The 19,238-nt window shown below is 44.7% G+C and overlaps 1 protein-coding gene across 1 annotated transcript; it reads left to right on the top strand.

Annotated features, from left to right (window-relative positions):
• Positions 1-6,712: 6,712 nt before the first annotated feature.
• Positions 6,713-12,834, top strand: Krt27 (keratin 27). The gene is made up of 8 exons (XM_036197193.1): positions 6,713-7,153; positions 7,846-7,928; positions 8,253-8,409; positions 8,759-8,920; positions 8,997-9,122; positions 10,932-11,149; positions 11,359-11,408; positions 12,518-12,834. Exons 1-8 carry the CDS (start codon positions 6,746-6,748, stop codon positions 12,652-12,654), a joined length of 1,341 nt encoding a protein of 446 aa, XP_036053086.1. The 5' UTR covers positions 6,713-6,745; the 3' UTR covers positions 12,655-12,834.
• Positions 12,835-19,238: the final 6,404 nt, after the last annotated feature.

The following is a 19,238-nucleotide window of genomic DNA, read 5'->3' as shown; positions in this document are numbered from 1 at the left end:
AAGAGTCTATGACCCTCACAGTGGGAAGCATGGCAGCAAGCAGGCAAGCTTGGCGCTGAAGCAGTAGCTGAGAACTCACATTTCTATGCCCACAAACAGGGAACAGAAAGAGATAATTCAAAATGGAGGAGTCTTTAAAAGCCTCAAAGCCCACCCCCAGTGACATACTTCCTTCAGCAAAGCCACACCTCCCAATCGTCCCCAAACAGCCACCAACCAGGGACCAAGTACTCAAATGCCCAAGACTTACAGGAAACGTCTCATTCATACCAAGACAGATGACTAGAGAAAGAAAAATAAAACCATGTCATTTGCAGAAACATGGATGGAACTTGAATCATCATGTTAAAAAAACAAACAACTTAAAAAAAAAAAAACAGATTCGGCAAGACTGGTATTACATCTTCTCTCATATGCAGCATCTGGATTTCAAAAACATAGACAAACTATGAAAGAAGAAGAGGGACTATGTGAGGGGAACGTGTCCTGTGGAGAGGAAAAAGGGAGCAAGAGAGAGGGAAATGGGAGCGAACACGGTGAAAGTACATAACACACATGCATGAAGTGTGATCGTGAAACCCACCATTTCTCACATTAACTAAAACACATTAGTTTTAACAAGATGCTGGTTTGATTTCTAAAGTTCCCCAGCCCACTGTCCTTTGCCTCCTGTTTCCTCTACGATCTGGTCAATCCAAAGTCCTTGAATATTGACACGTTAGTTGATCCTAAAAGGAGCCCGAGGACAGCAGATTGTCCTTGCCAAAGATCACATAGCAAAAGTTGAGATAGACCAAGCATGGCAGTGTACATCTTTAATCCCAGCACTCAGGAGGCAGAGGCAGGAGGATCCCTGTGAGTTTGAAGTCAGCCTGGTCTACAGAGAGAGTTCCAGGACACCTGGAGCTCTAAAGTAAGACTCTGTCTGGATGAAGCTGGGGAAAAAAAATCTAGGACTTACAATTTTTCAGTTTAGAAGTTTGGGGACTTGAACATGGGGGAGGCAGGGAAATTTCATACATGTGCCCAATGAATTTTGATCGTTTCTGCTCTCCATCTTCCTCGTACATCCCATTTCCACTCAAACCCTTCTCTTTCCCAAAAAGTCCCCTTCCAACTTTGATGTCTCCTCGTGTGTGTGTGTGTGTGTGTGTCTCCCGATGAATTTAATTTGGGTTGCTTTCATGAGCTTGGAAGAAGGGTTATTTGCTGAAGCCTGGGCTGCACTACTTAACAAAGGGTCACCACCCACCTTAGGGAGGGATAAGGTCTTGTGAGCCCCTCCTTCATCCATGATGAAACACTGATTGGTCCAGACTTGTTCTCTCTGGTGAGAGTAACCAGAACTACTGTGAGTTTATGAGTACAGTGGCCGTGTGGTGTACAGAAGACACTGTTCCCGTCATCTGTACTTCTCACTGTCATCTGGCTCACATGTACCTTCCACCCTCTCTTCCAGGACATTGCCTTGACCTTGAAGGGGGTTATACAGATGTCCCAATTGAAGCTGAGCTCTCCCAGTCACTTACTATTAGCCTTTTGACCAGCTGGGAACCTCTGAACTGTCACACGTTGCATAAATGAGCCTCACTGATGAAGGCTGAGAGCAAACCTAGTCCATGGGTATGCACAGAAGTACTGAGAAGGCAGTTTGACAATGTGCCCATTTAGCAAAACAACATAGGTTCTGCCCTCAGGCCTATGACATCCCAAGCCATGGGCTGTTGACCGGGTTTGCAGAACCAGACATGAGGGTTTACAGAACTAGGAATGAATTCATACCTGTTGAGTGGCTGGCCTCTTCTGATAGCCACTTATCCATTGACAACACTTCCAGTTCCTTCGCTTCCTATGCATTAAAGCCACGTGTATGTGTGTGTGTTGCATATACTTCCTTGTAATGGCATGATTGCTGGTCTTGCATTTTCCATAGACTATAGTTAACGTTGACTCTTGGTCATATGTCTTTGTTTCTGCATTTGTTTGTTTATTTGATTGAAACATAACTTTGGGGATCTTGTGGGACATGCACTGAAATGGTTTCTCTTGGGTAGTACAGAATATCACTAACTTAGTTTTTTCTTGCCTGTGTGCATGCATGTTCATGCATGTGCAGGTACGCAGGTGCATACATGTGTTCCTTAGGAACACTGCCCACTGTATTTTTGACACATTGGCCTAGGACTCTCACTCAGCTAGGCTGTCTGGCCAGCAAGCCCCAGGGACTCAGCTGTCTCTGCCTCCCGCCACTGAGGTTACAAGCACATGCTGCCATACCTGGCTTCTTCACACAGGAGCTGGGGCCAGACTCAGGCCCTAGCCAAGCTTCACCAGCTGATCCAACTCCCCAGCATCATTGACATTTTAAATTAATCCGTTGAACTGGGATTTTTCAAACTGGAAGTATTAACCTGGCTTCCTGAGTGCTCTCATCTTTCATATAGCTTCCTTAGCATCAAAAATCTTTCATCAGGTGTGGTGGCTCACACCTTTTATATTCCGGCACTCAGGAGGCAAAGGTAGATGGATCTCCAAGAGTCTGAGGCCTGGGTCTACATCAAAGTTCCAGGCTAGCTGGGGCTACACAGAGAGACCTGGTCTCAAAACAAAAAACAAAAAATTCTATCCATCCCCACTAAAAACTTCACTTTCAGAGAACCCCTTCAGTGGTTCTCAACCTTCCTAATGCTGCGACCCTTTAATCCAGTTCCTCAAGTCAAGGTGACCCAACTATAACATTATTTCATTACTACTTTGTAACTGTAATTTTGCTACTCTTATAATGTAAATATCTGATTTGCAGAATGATCTTAGATGACCCCTGTGAAAGGGTCATTTGATCCCCAAAGGGAACCACTGACCCCTTGTTATTAAATCAGGGCTATGTTTTATTGACTGATTGATTGATTGATTGATTGATTGACTGAGACAGCTTGGCCTCAAACTTGAACGAGCCTCTGCTCTTTTTTTTTTTTTTTTTTTTTTTTTTGGTGGGAGGAAGGGGGATGGGACAGGGTTTCTCTGTGTAGCCCTGGATGTCCTGGAACTCACTCTGCAAATCAGGCTGGCTTTGAACTCACAGAGATCTGCCTGCCTCTGCCTTCCAAATGCTGGGACAAGAGGCATGCACCACCAATGCCCAGCCAGCTCACATTCTTAAAAGACTTTTTAAAAAGAAGGGGAGGAGGGGCTGGAATTGGTATGTAAAATGAAAAAAAAAAAATAAATGAATAAATAAATATTTTTAAAAAGGTTTTATTTTGGAAATTTGGGAGAATTGTTCATTTGTTTGTTGTTATTGTTTCAATTTTGGGAGACTGGATCTCATGTAGCCCACTCCAGCCTCAGGGACCCTATATAACCAAGGATGACCTTGAATTTCTGGTCTTCCAGGCTCTCTACCTTCCATGTGCTATGACTGACTACAGGCACACCCTACCACATCTAGGTTAGGCAGTACCAAGAATAGACCACTGGGCTCGGACATACTGGGCATGTGCACTACCAACTGAGCTGCAACCCAAACCTGCAAGTTAGTTTTTAACTCAAACAGCTCTTTCTGGGGCTAGAGACCCCTCAGTGGATAAAACGAGCTGGATCTCCAGAATCTATGTAATGGCAGAGAACACAGCATATTCATTCCCATCACCCCAGTACAGCAGAGTGTAGCCGTCACCCCAGCACTGGGAAGGCAGAGACAAGTAGATGCTCAAAGCTTGCTGGCAGCTGGCAGACCTGAAATGGTGACTTCCAGGTTCAGTAAAAGACTTCGCTCAGAAAATAAGCTGGAGAAACAATGAGGAAAGGCATCCCGTCATCCCAAATCCCCATTCACATGTTTTTTAATTAAAAGCTTTTCTGTGTTTGCTGTTCTATTTGAGATATTCTAGACTTCTTTCAAATACACAATATTTTGTTTCTTCTAAAGTTAGTAATTATAAGTGGTTTGTTTTGAATGTTTTCTTCAGCTTCCTTTTATTATATTTGTTCCTGAGTATCATTTCTCATTTGTAAGTTTAAGCCTACCTGTCCAGTTGGATTGTTTGTAGTATATTCTGTTTATTTTCAAGGGGAGGCCTCAATATTTAGAGATACCTGTATTTCATTCCAGGACCATTGCAGGATAGGCTTCCTTTATGAAGAGTTTGCAGATCTGTGCATCTCAAGATCTTGTGACTGGACCCTTCAGCTTCCTCAGAAGAGAACAGAGCAGTCATAGCTGGTTGCACAATTTCCAGGACTCAATGGAAAATAAAGATGGTGGGTCCCTTGTTCAAAAGTCAGAAAAATGTTCAGTTAAAAATACTAAAACTTGTGCTGGGCGTTGGTGGCACACGCCTTTAACCCCAGCACTTGGGTGGTGCGCTGAGAAACCCTGTCCCAAAAAATATCTACTAGCTGGGCAGTGGTGGCACACATCTTTAATCCCAGCACTAGGAAGGCAGAGGCAGGCGGATCTCTGTGAGTTCGAGGCCAGCCTGGGCTATAGAGTGAGTTCCAGGAAAGTTGCCGAAGCTACACAGAGAAACCCTGTCTCGAAAAAGGAAAAAAAATCTACTATTTATAATATATAATAGGGATAGTAACACTGTACATATAACAGCATAAACTTACAAACTGCAAGAAATGATGTATTATCATTTTATGTACTGCAGCAAGTTATTAAAGTAATTTAATAACATTTCTCTTTAACTTTATTTTTAATTACCTTTGAAGCAGTAGTTTTCTATACAGACATTATTTTATTTTTAACTATGTGTATGTATGTGTGCATGTGCATGTAGGTGACCATGGAGGCCAGAGGAGGGCATCAGACAGTCTGGAATTGGAATTACAGGCTGTGGTGAGTTACTAGTGTGGGTGCTGGGAATTGAACTCTGGTCCTCTGGAAGAGTAGCAAGTGCTCTTAACTGCTGAGCCGCCTCTCCAGCCCTGGAACATTACTTCTTGATTCAAATTTTCTGTTTTCTTCTCTGCAGTCTTACCTAGTAGGTTATGAAATTTGGTGTTCTTAGCTTCTTCGTTTCAAATACTCACAATTAAAAATGACATCAGTTGTTCCTGGAAAATGCGAAGATCTTCCATTTAAAATTTTAAAAAACGAGGGAAGAAGCTGACGCAAAGAGCAACATGAACCAGAAGCAGGAAGACGGGAAATCATGAGATCGGATGCCAGCCGGCAAGGTGACAGCTGTGTCAGGAAAGAGCGTACAGGGCAAGTGCAAAACTGCGAGCACACTGCGGCCAGATGTGGGCTGGACAAAGCGTGAAGAGAAGGGAGAGGGAGCAGCCGGGGGTGTGGAGGGCTTCTCAGAGGGTGACTGTCTAAACCTCGCTGTGACAGAGGTGATCAGTGACTAGTGGAACCAGGAGATAGATATGGAAGAATAAACATAAGGAACAATGGCTGAGCAGGCACTGTGGCCCGAACCTATAAAGCCAGCACTCCAGAGGCTGAGGCAGAAGAACCACGAGTTCAAAGCTAGACTGGGCAACATAGTGAGACCCTGTCAGATGGGAAAAGGAAAGGGAAGGCTGGATTGGAGGTGTGCAGTGATTCAAGATGAACCTGAAGTCTCTAAAATAATAGAATCAAACGTCAAGGAGAAGTGGGAGGTGAAAAGTAGAGGAGGCAGGTGAAGAAATACTCTAAGAAAAGGAAAATAGCCGGGCGCACGCCTTTAATTCCAGCACGCGGGAGGCAGAGGCAGGCGGATCTTTGTGAGTTCGAAGGCTAGTCTGGGCTACAGAGCGAGATCCAGGAAAGGCGCAAAGCTACACAGAGAAACCCTGTCTCGAAAAAAAAAAAAAAAAAAAAAAAAAGAAAGAAAGAAAGAAAAAGAAGGAAGGAAGGAGGGAGGGAGGGAGGGAGGAAGGAAGGAAGGAAGGAGGAAGGAAGGAAGGAGGAAGGAAGGAAGGAAAGAAGGAAGAAAGGAAGGAAGGAAGAAGGAAGGAAGGAAGGAAGGAAGGAAGGAAGGAAGGAAGGAAGGAAGGAAGGAAGGAAGGAAAAGGAAGATATACAGAAGTACTAGAACCCACAGACAGAGAGGGAACAGGAGTCTGTAAGCTACGTCCTTCATTCACAACTAAAGAAACTGGGGGCCGAGGAGGCTAATGGATTCCCCTATATAACCTGCCTAGCAACACAGTTCAGGCGGGAGAAACCTGTGCAAATTAAATGGTAATTCAGAAATAATAAAGGATCAAGGGAAAACCTTCTGTTTCCAAACTCAACTTCTTTTTTTAAACTCAACTTCTTTCCTCTAGAATCCAGGGCCATGGTCTTGAAATTATTTTCAGTGTCTCTGATAGAGAACACTGCGGACGATGATGTGCTTGCCAGAGTAATGCAGCTATTGTTGGGCAAGAGAAAGAGAACTGTATCTACCACACTACTTTTTAATTCTTTAAGGAATTTTATACTCCTGGAGCCTAGAAGGCAGGAAGGGTGGCTCACACTAAATTGAAAGGCATCACTATAATAACTTTGATAATACTCCACCCTGCTCCCTCCCAGAGATAACAAACATCAAGGTAACTACCCACCTACGGAAGTGGATACAGCAGAGTAAGACATTCATTAGGCGAAAATGGCACCCACTTACGATAATTCTCAATGAGCTGGCAAGCACCATTTTGCTAGGAGAGGCAGAGTTCACCTAGCGACACCCTAACGATGTATATATAAAGCAGTCCTGACTCCACAGGACATCCGCCATCAGAGCAGCACTCCAGTGTAAGCACCATGTCTGTTCGCTTTTCCTCTGCATCCAGACGGCTGGGCTCAGTGAGGCTCTCCAACGCTGGAGCAGCCTTGGGGGCTGGAAGTACATGCGGAGTGCCAGGCATTGGAAGTGGCTTCTCCTGCGCCTTTGGGGGCAGTTCATCTGCAGGAGGGCTGGGCAGTGCTTCTTGTGGGGCCTTTACCACGAATGAGCATGGCCTTCTGTCTGGCAATGAGAAGGTCACCATGCAGAACCTCAACGACCGGCTGGCCTCCTACCTGGAGAATGTGCAAGCCTTGCAGGAGGCCAACACTGACCTGGAGCAGAAGATCAAGAGCTGGTATGAAAAATTTGGACCTGGGTCCTGCCGTGGCCTCGATCATGACTACAGTCTATACTTCCCGATCATTGAAGACCTCAGGACCCAGGTAAGAAGTAAAGTGACACGGGGCGTATAGACAAGGAAAAGTAGAAGAGGTCGCAGCAGGACATGGAGCAGCACAGCTTCTTGAACTTTATTATCAATATTCAAATTAACTTCTGGGCTCGGAAGGTGGCTCAGCAGTTAAGAAGGCTGGTTGCTGCTCTTCCAGAAGTCCTGGGTTTAATTCCCAACATTTACACGGTGGCTCACAACCCTCTGTAACTCCAGTTCCAGGGCATCTAAAGCCTTCTCCCAGTCTCTAGGGGCGCCAGACATACACATGGTGCACAAACATGCATGCAGGCAAGACACCAAGACACATAAAATAAATGAATTTTTAAAAGCAATAATAATAATTTATATTACAATTATAATCTTTGAGCATGACCCACCCATCATCTGAAATTGGACATCCATGCATGTTTTTAGTAATATGAAAATATTAAAAAAAAAAACTGCCCAACATCTCCAACTAGATATTTATAAACGTAAAAGGGAATTTTTTAAGGTAAAGTGGAAGTTAAAATATAAAGTAAAATTGCCTATATCCTAAGTCCCCATTTTCAAACATCTTATCATCAGCTCTGGGTGCAAGAATTTCTATGATTTCACATAGTACTTAATTGCAAGGAGATTTGAATAATTTTATTATGTCCTCCCTCTGACCATTCATCAGATAATCTCTCCATTCCTCAGATAATCTCTGCAACTGCAAATAATGCCAACATTGTCCTGCAAAACGACAATGCCAGACTGACTGCTGATGACTTCAGGATGAAGTGAGTTCAGCTATAAAAAAAATAAAAATTAAAAATTAAAAAAAAAAAAAAAAAACCGGACCAGACGTTACCCCGGGACCTCCCTCTTTTCCTTGGACCGTTGGGAGTCTTCTCTGCTCTATTTGTTCATTTTAAAGCATTCCTTAATTAACCTCATTAACTTAGAAAAAATCCCCATTATCTTGCTTCACTGAAGTGTGTCTATTCCATCATGGGTAGTCTCACTGAAACTTGATCCATTAGGTTAAGCTTTAGGATGAGCTGAAATGTGGGGTGGCTCAAACCTGGTGGGAGAGAATTGAACCTTTCCAACTCATCTCTAAGGTACGAAAATGAACTGGCGCTTCACCAGAGCGTCGAGGCGGACATCAACGGCTTGCGGAGGGTCCTGGACGAGCTGACCCTGTGCAGAACTGATCTCGAGGTGCAGTTGGAAACGCTCAGCGAGGAGCTGGCATACCTCAAGAAGAACCATGAGGAGGTAGGCACTCAACCTTCCCTGCCATCATAGCCTGCCTCCTTCCCGAAATCAAAACCTAATTCCAGATGGTAAATAGCATATCTTAATATCAAGTGGTTTTAACTTCCTTTTACGCCTCTGAAATGTTTCTATTATTCCCTCTCAAATGAAACAAACCAGCTCATGATGGTAGCTCACAGCTGCAATCCCAGATCTCAGACCAGAGGGTGGCTGAGGGTTCAAGGGCAACTTGGGCTCCAGAGTAAGACTGTCTCAAAAGAGAAAAAGAAACAGACTTCACAAAAAGATTTGAGCAGGTATGGATCCTGTCCTCTTGCCTCCCTTACAAATAGTCAGAACTTTATTTCAGGAAATGCAGGCTCTGCAGTGCGCCGCGGGAGGCAACGTGAACGTGGAGATGAATGCAGCCCCGGGTGTGGATCTCACAGTCCTGCTGAACAATATGCGAGCGGAGTACGAGGCTCTGGCTGAGCAGAACCGCAGGGATGCTGAGGCCTGGTTCCAAGAAAAGGTAAAAGCAGGCTCATGCCTGGCACCAGGAGTAGATGCCGCTGTACCCACTCTGACACCAACTCCTGACTTTGCAGAGCGCTTCCCTGCAGCAGCAGATTTCAGACGATGCTGGAGCCACAACCTCAGCCAAGAACGAGCTTACTGAGATGAAACGGACTCTCCAAACCCTGGAGATAGAGCTGCAGTCCCTCTTAGCCATGGTAAGTATGAAAGATGAGGCAGATTTGCTTTAGAAGTTGGAAAAAAAAAATTCTTAAGAATGTTCATCCTCAGAGTGTTACTCACTTGGGATTTTATCCATTGATTACTATGTTGACATCTGCTTGAAAATTATGCCTATATGTTAATAAGCCCTGGAGACCTGCAAATACAATTATTTCGACGTGCTCGAGAAGAAAGGGCATTTTACCTTTACCAAAAATCTCTGCAGAGTAAAAATATCTTCCCTAGTTTCCCGGCCCGGCCTTCACTTTGGTCAGTTCATTAAGCACACTTAACTTCCTTTAAAGTGACATAAATAAGAAGCAAAGAGAGGCGTGAAGGTTGAGTCTGAAGCAAAACATGCCTAATGACAGTAATAGCCACCATTTCCATTAAGGGTTTGCTTGGTTATTTCACCCACGGATTAGTCCACAATGGCCCCTGAGGCGAAGGCAGGCAGACGTCACAACTCACATCATTATCTCCAAAAGAATCAGATTCAGAGAGGAGAAGCAGCGATACCCAGAGTTGTCCAAATAGAGACAAAGAATGGGACTCTTCCTCTCCAACTTGCCTAAGTCTGTACCTCTTCTTCTATGGCTAGGAGATGGCCAGCATGTACCCAAGAAAGACTGCACATGGTGTGTGAATGCATGTAAAATCAGGGCTCAGAGGAAAATAGGTGACTACAAAAGGGTCCGTAAAATAGTGTCATCTAGTCAGGCATGGTGGTGCACGACTTTAATCCCAGCACTTGGAAAGCAGAGGCAGTTGGATCTCTATGAGCTCAAGGCCAGCCTGGTCTAAACAGCTAGTTCCAGGATAGCCAGGGCTATGTAGAGAGAGACAGACAGACAGAGAGACAGAGACAGAGGGAGAGAGAGAGAGAGAGAGAGAGAGAGAGAGAGAGAGAGAGAGAGAGAGAAGGAAGGAAGATCCTGTCATCTCCATTTGATGTCTTCATTCTGTGTGAAATTCTAACAGGGGGCCTCTTATTCTATTCAGACTCGGCTGACTTGACAAGCCAAGCAACTGGACAGTTTTAAAGGGTGGTGCTTTTCTTTGGATCTCTCTCTACATACACTGTTTATATAACTGACTCTAGAAAAGCAATGATTAGCAGGAGACAGTCCTCATGTGATTCCCAATGAGGAAGCCAAGAGTAGGGGCCTTTCATTAGTGAGAAAATTGGAAACTGCCACACCCCACAAGGGCAGCATATATTAGTGTATATGGTAGAGCTCCTTCGAACCCTCAAGAGAAACGATTTCACCCTTCTGAATTGGCAAGGACCATTCGCCACCATCTGTGTCATTATCAAATAGGCTGGTATGGTGTGCACCGTGAATATTGAGTGAGTGGAATCTTTTAGATGGATATGCTGTTTGTGTATATGTGCAGTTGTGCGTTCATGTGTATGGTGCACATGGGGGCGGGGGGGTGTACATGTGTGTGAAGGTCAGAGGTCAACCTCGGGTGCTATTTCTCCAGAGCTCTCCACCATGTGTTTTGAGACAGTCTCTCTCACATGGGACCTGGGGCTCACAGGTTAGGCCAAGTTGGCTGACCATCAAGCCATAGAAATCCTGTCTCCACTTCCCCGGCACTGGAATTACAAGCACACAGCCGTACCTGACTTTGTGTGTAGGTGCTGGGGATTGCTTTCAGGTCCACATATTCTCACGGCATGCACTTCACCAACAGCCCTCACCACAGCCCTGGATAGGATTGATTGCTTTGTGTAGGGGTGACTCTTCTAAGAGGCTGACTCTGAATCAGCACATTGACGGTTTCTTCCCAAACCACAGAAACACTCGCTGGAGTGCTCCCTGACCGAGACCGAGGGCAACTACTGCACCCAGCTGGCTCAGATCCAGGCTCAGATCAGCGCCCTAGAGGAGCAGCTGCACCAGGTCAGGACCGAGACCGAGGGCCAGAAGCTGGAATATGAGCAGCTGCTGAACGTCAAGGCCCACCTGGAGAAGGAGATTGAGACCTACTGCCTCCTCATAGATGGAGACGAGGGGTAGGCACTGTTCCTCTGAGAACACTCTTTAGGGTTCCTAAAAGTCATCTGAAGCTGAGCCAGGTCTCTGTGGTCCAGATCGCGTGTGAGTGGACGCACAGTCCCTGGCACTATTTCAGCAGTCAGTGAAGTCCTTCCGAAAATCTGTGCTTCTCAATTGCTTTAGTAAAACACACAGATGTCATTAATACAAAACCTATTTTTTACAGCTCTTGTGTTAAGTCAAAAGGCCAAGGAGGACCTGGAAATCAGACAAAGGGTAAATAAAAGCTCTATGGAGCATTCAGTGGTTTCTTCTCTCCTCCCTTTTCTTCTTTCTCTCCTCCTTCCTCCTCCCTCCTCCTCCTTCTGCTCCCCCTCCTCCTCTTTCTGCTCCTCCCTCCTCCTCCTTCCTCCTCCCTCCTCCTCCTTCTGCTCCTCCCTCCTCCTCCTTCCTCCTCCCTCCTCCTCCTTCCTCCTCCCTCCTCCTCCTTCTGCTCCCCCTCCTCCTCTTTCTGCTCCTCCCTCCTCCTCCTTCCTCCTCCCTCCTCCTCCTTCTGCTCCCCCTCCTCCTCTTTCTGCTCCTCCCTCCTCCTCCTTCCTCCTCCCTCCTCCTCCTTCTGCTCCTCCCTCCTCCTCCTTCCTCCTCCCTCCTCCTCCTTCTGTTCCTCCCTCCTCCCCCTTCTGCTCCTCCCTCCTCCTCCTTCTGTTCCCCCCTCCTCCTCTTTCTGCTCCTCCCTCCTCCTCTTTCTGCTCTTCCCTCCTCCTCTTTCTGCTCCCCCTCCTCCTCCTTCTCCTCTTCCCTCCTCCCTCCTCCTGCTCTTCTTCCCCGGACCCTCTCTTTCTCTTGTGTGAGTGTGTGCAGGGACACCTGTATATGGAGACCAGAGGACAACCTCAAGTAGTGTTCCTCAGCCATGGTCCACTTTTTGTTTGAGACAGAGTCTCTTATGGGCCTAAAGCTTGCCAAGTGGGTGAGGCTGGCCAGCCAGTGACTCTCAAGGATCCTCCTGTCTCCACCTTCCTGGACCTAGAATCACAACTGACTTGTTTTACGTGGATTCTGGGGATGGAGCTCAGGTCCTCATCACTACAAAGCAATCACTTTGTAAAGACTGTGCCATCTCTGCAGACTTCCTCTCTCTTATTTTCTGTCTTTTTTATTATATATGTTTCTTTTTGTTTTGTTTTTTGAGGCAGGATTTCTTTGGGTAGCACTGGCTATCCTGGAACCCTCTATGTATACCAGGCTGGCCTTGAACTCAGAGATCTACCTGCCTTAGCTTCCTGAGTGCTGAGGTTAAAGGCATGCACCACCACCCAGGATATTATATATTTTTCAAATGATGAATTTAGCAAAATGTTAATGGTTTGTATGTGTCATTTTAGAGTCATCTAAAACTGCCATCGTTAAAACTGTCGTCGAAGAAATAGATCCCCGTGGCAAGGTTCTCTCCTCCAGAATTCACACCCTGGAAGAAAAATCCACTAAAGTCACCAAGAATGAGCAGAGGGTGCCTTCCTGAACTCCACTCCCTAAAACAGAGCCCTAATTGAAAATACCAAATCCAAACACTTTTTCAAAATAGGGCCCTCTTATGTTTCTACTTCTCTTCCAGTGAGTGCAGATAAGCTCCTTTTAGACTAGTAACATTTCTTTGGCCTTCTCTCTGGTGGTGTTTCAATAAATGTCTTCCTGTTGCAAGCTATCCTCCCTGACTCTGTCCCTCACTGCATTCCACATTCAGCCTCCCACAGGAGCTAAGCACTGCCTTTAATTCCCTCTGTTGAATCCACTGCTCTTTCCAAGTTAGGAACTGGTTGAATGTGTAACGGTCGTAGTCTTTCCACAAGTCTATAAAATTTTGTCTACCATCCTTCCACACATACTGGGTGTGTAAATGTTGAGTGCTAAGCTGTGAAAATAAAATAGCTACTAGAAAAGAATAAAAATAAAAACCAGTTCCTGGAGCTACAGAGACAGCTCAGATTCAGTTCCCAGGTTCAGTTCTCAGCACCCATGTGGTGACTCATAACCTCCTATAACTCCAGTTTCAGGAGATGACACCCTCTTCTGGGCCTCCTTGGGCACTGCACACCATGTAGTACACATACATACATGCTGGCAAAACACTCATACATATAAAATACAAATAAATTATCTTGAGTATAATAGGCTCATGAAAGTGAAAATAAGGAATTGAAGGGTGCCGGGCGGCAGTGGCACATGCCTTTAGTCCCAGCACTCAGGAGGCAGAGGCAGGCAGATCTCTGTGAGTTCGAGGCCAGCCTGGCCTACAGAGTGAGATCCAGGATAGGCAACAAAACTACAGAGAAACCCTGTCTCAAAAAAAAAAAAAAAAGAAAGAAAGAAAAAAGAAAAAGAAAAAAAAAAGAAGAAGAAAGAAATTAAAGAGTCAGAAACAACCTAAACATAAAGGAAAGATGATACATTCGGGATTTTTTTAAGAGGAAAGAGGAAGAGATTGCATAAGAGGGAGGCTAAAGGTCATAAGGGCCAAAGGTAGTGGAGGACTCTGCAAACCCAGTGTTTTCTGGACAGGACAGGACTGTTATGTTCAGGGACTCCTGGCAGCTTTGACTCTGTGCACAAGACCCACACAACACCAAGCCAATCAAATTCCCAGGATTCATGAAGTCTCACCCCTAGCTAATGGCAAATGATGGCTGATAGGGGAGTGAGAGCCCAAGCTCAGGGAACACAGTGAAAGACAGGGAGGAGTGCTGTGGAATAATCCTTTTGCACACTGTGAAGACGTGTTGCTCTCACTGGTTTAATAAAGAGCTAATGGCCAGTAGCTAGGCAGGAAGAGGTTAGGTGGGACTTCTGAATCGGGGGCAAGCTCAAGGAGGAAGAAGAGCGGAGTTGCCAAGAGACTCAGAGAGAAGCAAGATGAACATGCCATACTGAGGGAAGGTACCAAGCCACGTGGTAGAACATAGATAAAAAATATGGGTTAGTTTAAAATGTAAGAGCTAGTTAGTAACAACCCCAAGCTATTGGCCAAGCACTTAAAATTAATAGTAAATCTCAGTGTGGTTATTTGGGAGCTGGTTAACGGGACAGAAAATTCCACTGACAAGAGAGGGCTGTAAAGTGCTGTCTTCTGGACTTGGCATGGCTACTGCATTTATAAACTCACAGCTGTGAGTTATGGAGGTAGAGGTGGCTCCCTACACAAGACTAAGCAGGCTCCATCCCAGTAGAGATGGAGTAAATGATTCTTCAGGGCCCACCCTTATCAAGGAGCTACTGGCAGTGGATAGCTGCCAGGAGAAGAAAATAATTCTGTACTGAAAATATGGCCATTGGTAAGTTTCCACATTCTCGTGGATGGCCCAACCCCCATGCACATTTGGACAGAGCTAACTGGACTTAGAGGACTATAAAAGAAAAAAAAAAAAAACATGAAGTTAGGAGGGAGATATATTGGGGATTTTACTTTTCTGGCATTGTGATATAATGCCATAACTAAGGCAACTTACAATAAAAAAACATAATTTCTTTTGACTTAGAGGGTTAGAGTCCATAATGGCCCAGCAAAGCTAGCAGGCAGGCCTGGTGGCTGGAGCAGAATGCTGACTGCTCACATCTTGAACCACAAACACAAAGCAGAGGTCATGAACTGAAAGTGGCAAGCTTTAAGCTCTCACATCCCACCCCCAGAGACAAAACTCCTCCGGCAAGGCCATGCTCCCCAAACCACTGCCATCCACTGGGGGCCAAGTGTTCTAATGTCTGAAACTACAGGGCACATTTCTCATTCACCATCATGTGGAGCTATAGGAATAATTGGAAGGGGAAATATGACCATATTTCATTACCTACCTGTATGAAATGCTCAAATACAAAGAAAAATTAAAATTCATTGATTTATTGAAAATAGGGGTTGGGGTGTAACTTAATCTGTAGAGTGCTAGCCATGCATGCACAAAACACTCATTTCTATCCCAGGACCACATAACCCCTGGGTGTGGTGGCACACCCCTGTATCCTCACTCTGGGAGGTAGATGTGGGAGGACCAGAAGCTCAAGGTCACTCTTAGTTTCAAGGTCATTCTTAGTTACATAGAGAAGCCAGCCTGGACTATATAAGACCAAGCTTCAAAAATAGAAATAATATAACATACCCAGGCAGACCTAAAGCAAACATGCTCACTTAACTTTCTGAATAACTGGCTTTTATATCCTGTACTCTTACATCAAATCTGGGGGGGGGGGGATCTCTTGCCATAGAGTTCTACAGTTAAAAAGTTCTATTTTGCCATTGTGGAAGACAGTTCGCCAGGTTCTTACAAAGCTAAACACACTCTGATCATTTTTGATCCAACAATTTCTGGAAACCACTGGGTCCTTACTCCTCTATCCAAAGGAGGTGAAAACATCACCACACAAAAATCCTGCATAAGGAGGGGCCAGAGAGATGGCTCCACAGTTAAGAGCATTTGCGGCTCTACCAGAGGGCCAAATAAATGATGGCAGATCCAGATGATGGGGCATTAACTAACCAGAGCTATCAAGGCGGGAAAAGACAGAGAGAACTTCAGTGGGTGTGACTAAGCGAAAGAAGCCAAGCTAGAAAGACCACACCATGTAGAAGGCCAACTCTCCAACATCCTGGGAAACACAAAACTGTAGGAACACTACCTTGATCAGTGGTTGCCAAGGACTGATAGGAGAGGATAAATGGGGGAACAAAGGGATCTCTGGACAAGTACTCTATACGCTACCATGAGGGTAGGCATAGGTCAACATACAAATGTCCAACCAACAGGGTTCATCAAGAGTGAACTCTAACATGAAACACGGACTCTGGTGAGTATGACGTGTCAATGATCTGCGGAACAAATGCACTGTTCACGTGGACCAGTGGGAGCTGATAAGCAGAGAGGCAAAGCATGATGGTGAGGAGTATGGGGGAAATCTTTGTACCTGCCTCTGAATTTTGTTGTGAGCTTAAGACTATTCCTAAAAATTCTTTATAGCTTTTCTTTTAAATGACTAAATAGTTAGCTCAGATTCCTTCCATGTTTTGGATGTCTGATCACCAAATCAACCAAATTCCCAAAAGGGAATAAACTTTCTACTAGAACCAGGCTGGGAGGGGGAATAGCCGGGTGTATTTGTGGCTTTTGAACTATAACTTCAATAACGACAGATAACCAGTACCTGTGTGCTAAGCACCAGTCTAAAAACCATTTGGTCCCCACAACTGCCCTATGAGGTAGACACTGTGGTCATCGTCATTTTATGAGTAAGGGAACTGAGTCAGAGAGCAGTGGAGTTATTTTCTCAGAGTCATACAGCTAACAACTGGAGGAGGTGGAGTCTAGGCAGTCTGACTCACCGTCTGTGCTTAGCTGCAACCTAATACCCCGTGGGTGAGAACCCAGAACCCTGTGGCTCCACCCTCCTCCTACTGAAAAGGGTAGAGCTCAAGTTGTCCCCTCTTTCCCAGAGAAACCATTTTCAGAGGTGCTAACACACCACAGGCTGATTCTCAGGAGAAACATGGGGAATCTAGCAACAAAACAAACCTCATCCCTGCTCAAGAAACACGCTTTTCTGGGCAAGCAAGGTGGTCAGTAGGTAAAGCTTTGAGTTGGATCCCCTGGGGTCTACATGTTGGAAGGAGAAAACTGACACCCGGGAGTTATCCTGTGATCTCCACATGCATATTGCAGCACACGTATGCACATACATGTGCGCGCGCGTGCACACACACACACAAATTTTACATACAAACATACATACATACATAAAAAGTTTTTCAAATGAAAATGCTCTTCTAAAATAGCCAAGAGGAATATAAAATATGCATCTTTAAATTGTTTTTTAGCTATTTTGTGTGGGTGTAGTTGTGGGTATGTGAACACAGCATACCACAGCACACATGTGAACCACAGAGGACAACTTGCTTCTGTAAGTCATCTACTTCCAGATCAATAAAGTAAGACAGCAATGAGACACTCTGTGCTGAAATGAGATGTTGAAACAGCATAAGAGTTAACGTTCGATTCAGTTGAATTTCTTGGGATACCAGCAACATGCAGAGAATGCCATACTTTAACACCTAGTAGATTCTCAAGAAATGACAGGTGATATACTGCTCTCTGACCACACATACACAATCTGAAGACACAAAGACATAGATAGAAGGAACCCAGGGAACTTGTTCAAGTCATCTTCTACTTCCAGAAAGTTCTAAAGCATATTTATATTTTTAACATTTTAGTTTAGAGGGCTAGAGAGATGGTTCTGCCATTTAGAGCACTGGCTGCTCTTGCAGAGGACCCGGGTTCAATTCCTAGCACCCACAGGGCAGCTCACAACTGTCTGTAACTTCACTTCCAGGGGACTCAACACCCTTTTCTGGCCTCCACCAGAACCAGGCATGCAAGTGGCGCACAGACATGCATGCAGACAAAACATTCATATACACAAAAATTAATTAATCAATTAATCAATTAATTAAACTGTAAAAAGCATTAGTTTACAGGAAATCTGTGAAGAAATGGCCTATTTGTAAACACTGACTGTGTTCCAGGAGTTAAACATCTGTCCTGCTTTGAAAGAGAAGTCTGTGATCTGTGCGGCCATGTTATTTCCAGAGCCAGCTCATCTCCAAAATGGTTCTAATAATATGTGCTTAATGTATTCTACAAAAGATAAGTTAATTAGTATTTATAAGCTACCTACAGATAAATAGATTATGCTAATAATACTTTGCAGTCTCATTAGCGCTCTTATCTTTAAAAAAAAAAAAAATCCCAGCCTTACAAACTATCTCTCTGCCAACATACTGTTTTGGTTCTTTCATTCGTGGGAAACATTGGCAAAAAAATATGTGAAAAGTTTTCCAGGTCACAGCAAAATTACTACAATTTAGAAACCTTTTTTTTTTTCTTTTTGTTTTCTTTATTATTTTATATAAGAGATTTTTTTAGTCGTTTTACATATCAGCCATGGATTCTCATGTCCTCCCTCCTCCCAACCCTCCAGCCTTCCCCCCCCAACCACCCCCCATTCCCGTCTCCTCCAAGGCAAGGTCTCCCCTGGGAAGTCAGCCCAGCCTGGTAGATTCAGTTGGGGCAGGTCCAGTCCCCTCCTCCCTACACCAAAGCTGAGCAAAGTGTCTCAGCATAGGCCCTAGGTTCCAAAAAGCCAGCTCATGCACCAAGGACAGGTCCCGGTTCCACGGCCTGGGAGCCTCCCAAACAGTTCAAGCTAATCAACTGTCTCACTTATCCAGAGGGCCTGATTCAGTTGGGGGCTCCTCAGCTATTGGTTCACAGTTTATGTGTTAGAAATCTTACACTGCTACGGTCTGAATTATAATTTTGTATCAATTACTTTTAAATATTCGTGCTTTTTAAATTCATGCATTCTAGTCTACTGAAGAGCTCTTGTCTTGCAGTGACAAACATCTGCTCTTTCTCAAAATTCAATATCTACAACACTGAAAAATCTCATTGGGGAAAGAACTCACATTTTCGAAACTAAACCTGTAATCAGTCGACCAATCAATTTGTACCTGCCATAGTGATAGCAACCTGGCCCTGTCTGACGTGTCCACCTTATTATAATAATACAAATAATTAACATTTATAAAGTGTCTGTGCCCTTCAGACTGTCTCATAGTCACTCATTATTGGAGCTGTCCACTGAAGCCTTTGACTAACACACTCGGATGTGATTACATTCATTTGTTCCTGGAGAAGTGAAGCACAAAGAGATGGGCTAGTTTCCCCAGGGCTTCCTGGAAAAGGCATCTGTTTCCCCGTGACGACCAGTCACCTAGGCACCAGATTACGGATTTCCTAGGCAGTGATGGAAACAGCCCCCTCTTCTTCATGTATTTCGTTCCCTGCTGATTAACATGAAGCTTGTGTCAAAGTCACACGCTTTATGTATGCAGATGAAAACTAGAGAACCATGATGGAGTGGGATGGTGCATGCCTAGAATCTCAGCATTTGGAGGGGTGGAGGCATCAGGAGGATCAGACAGACTTCAAGGCCAATTTGATCAAGGTCAGCTTACATCTAGTAAACTTCAGGCCAACCAAGGTGATATAGTGAGACTTTGTC

Source organism: Onychomys torridus, chromosome 8 (genome assembly GCF_903995425.1).
Source record: "Onychomys torridus chromosome 8, mOncTor1.1, whole genome shotgun sequence".
Taxonomy (NCBI): Eukaryota; Metazoa; Chordata; class Mammalia; order Rodentia; family Cricetidae; genus Onychomys; species Onychomys torridus.
This window is presented reverse-complemented; position numbering and strand designations above follow the sequence as displayed.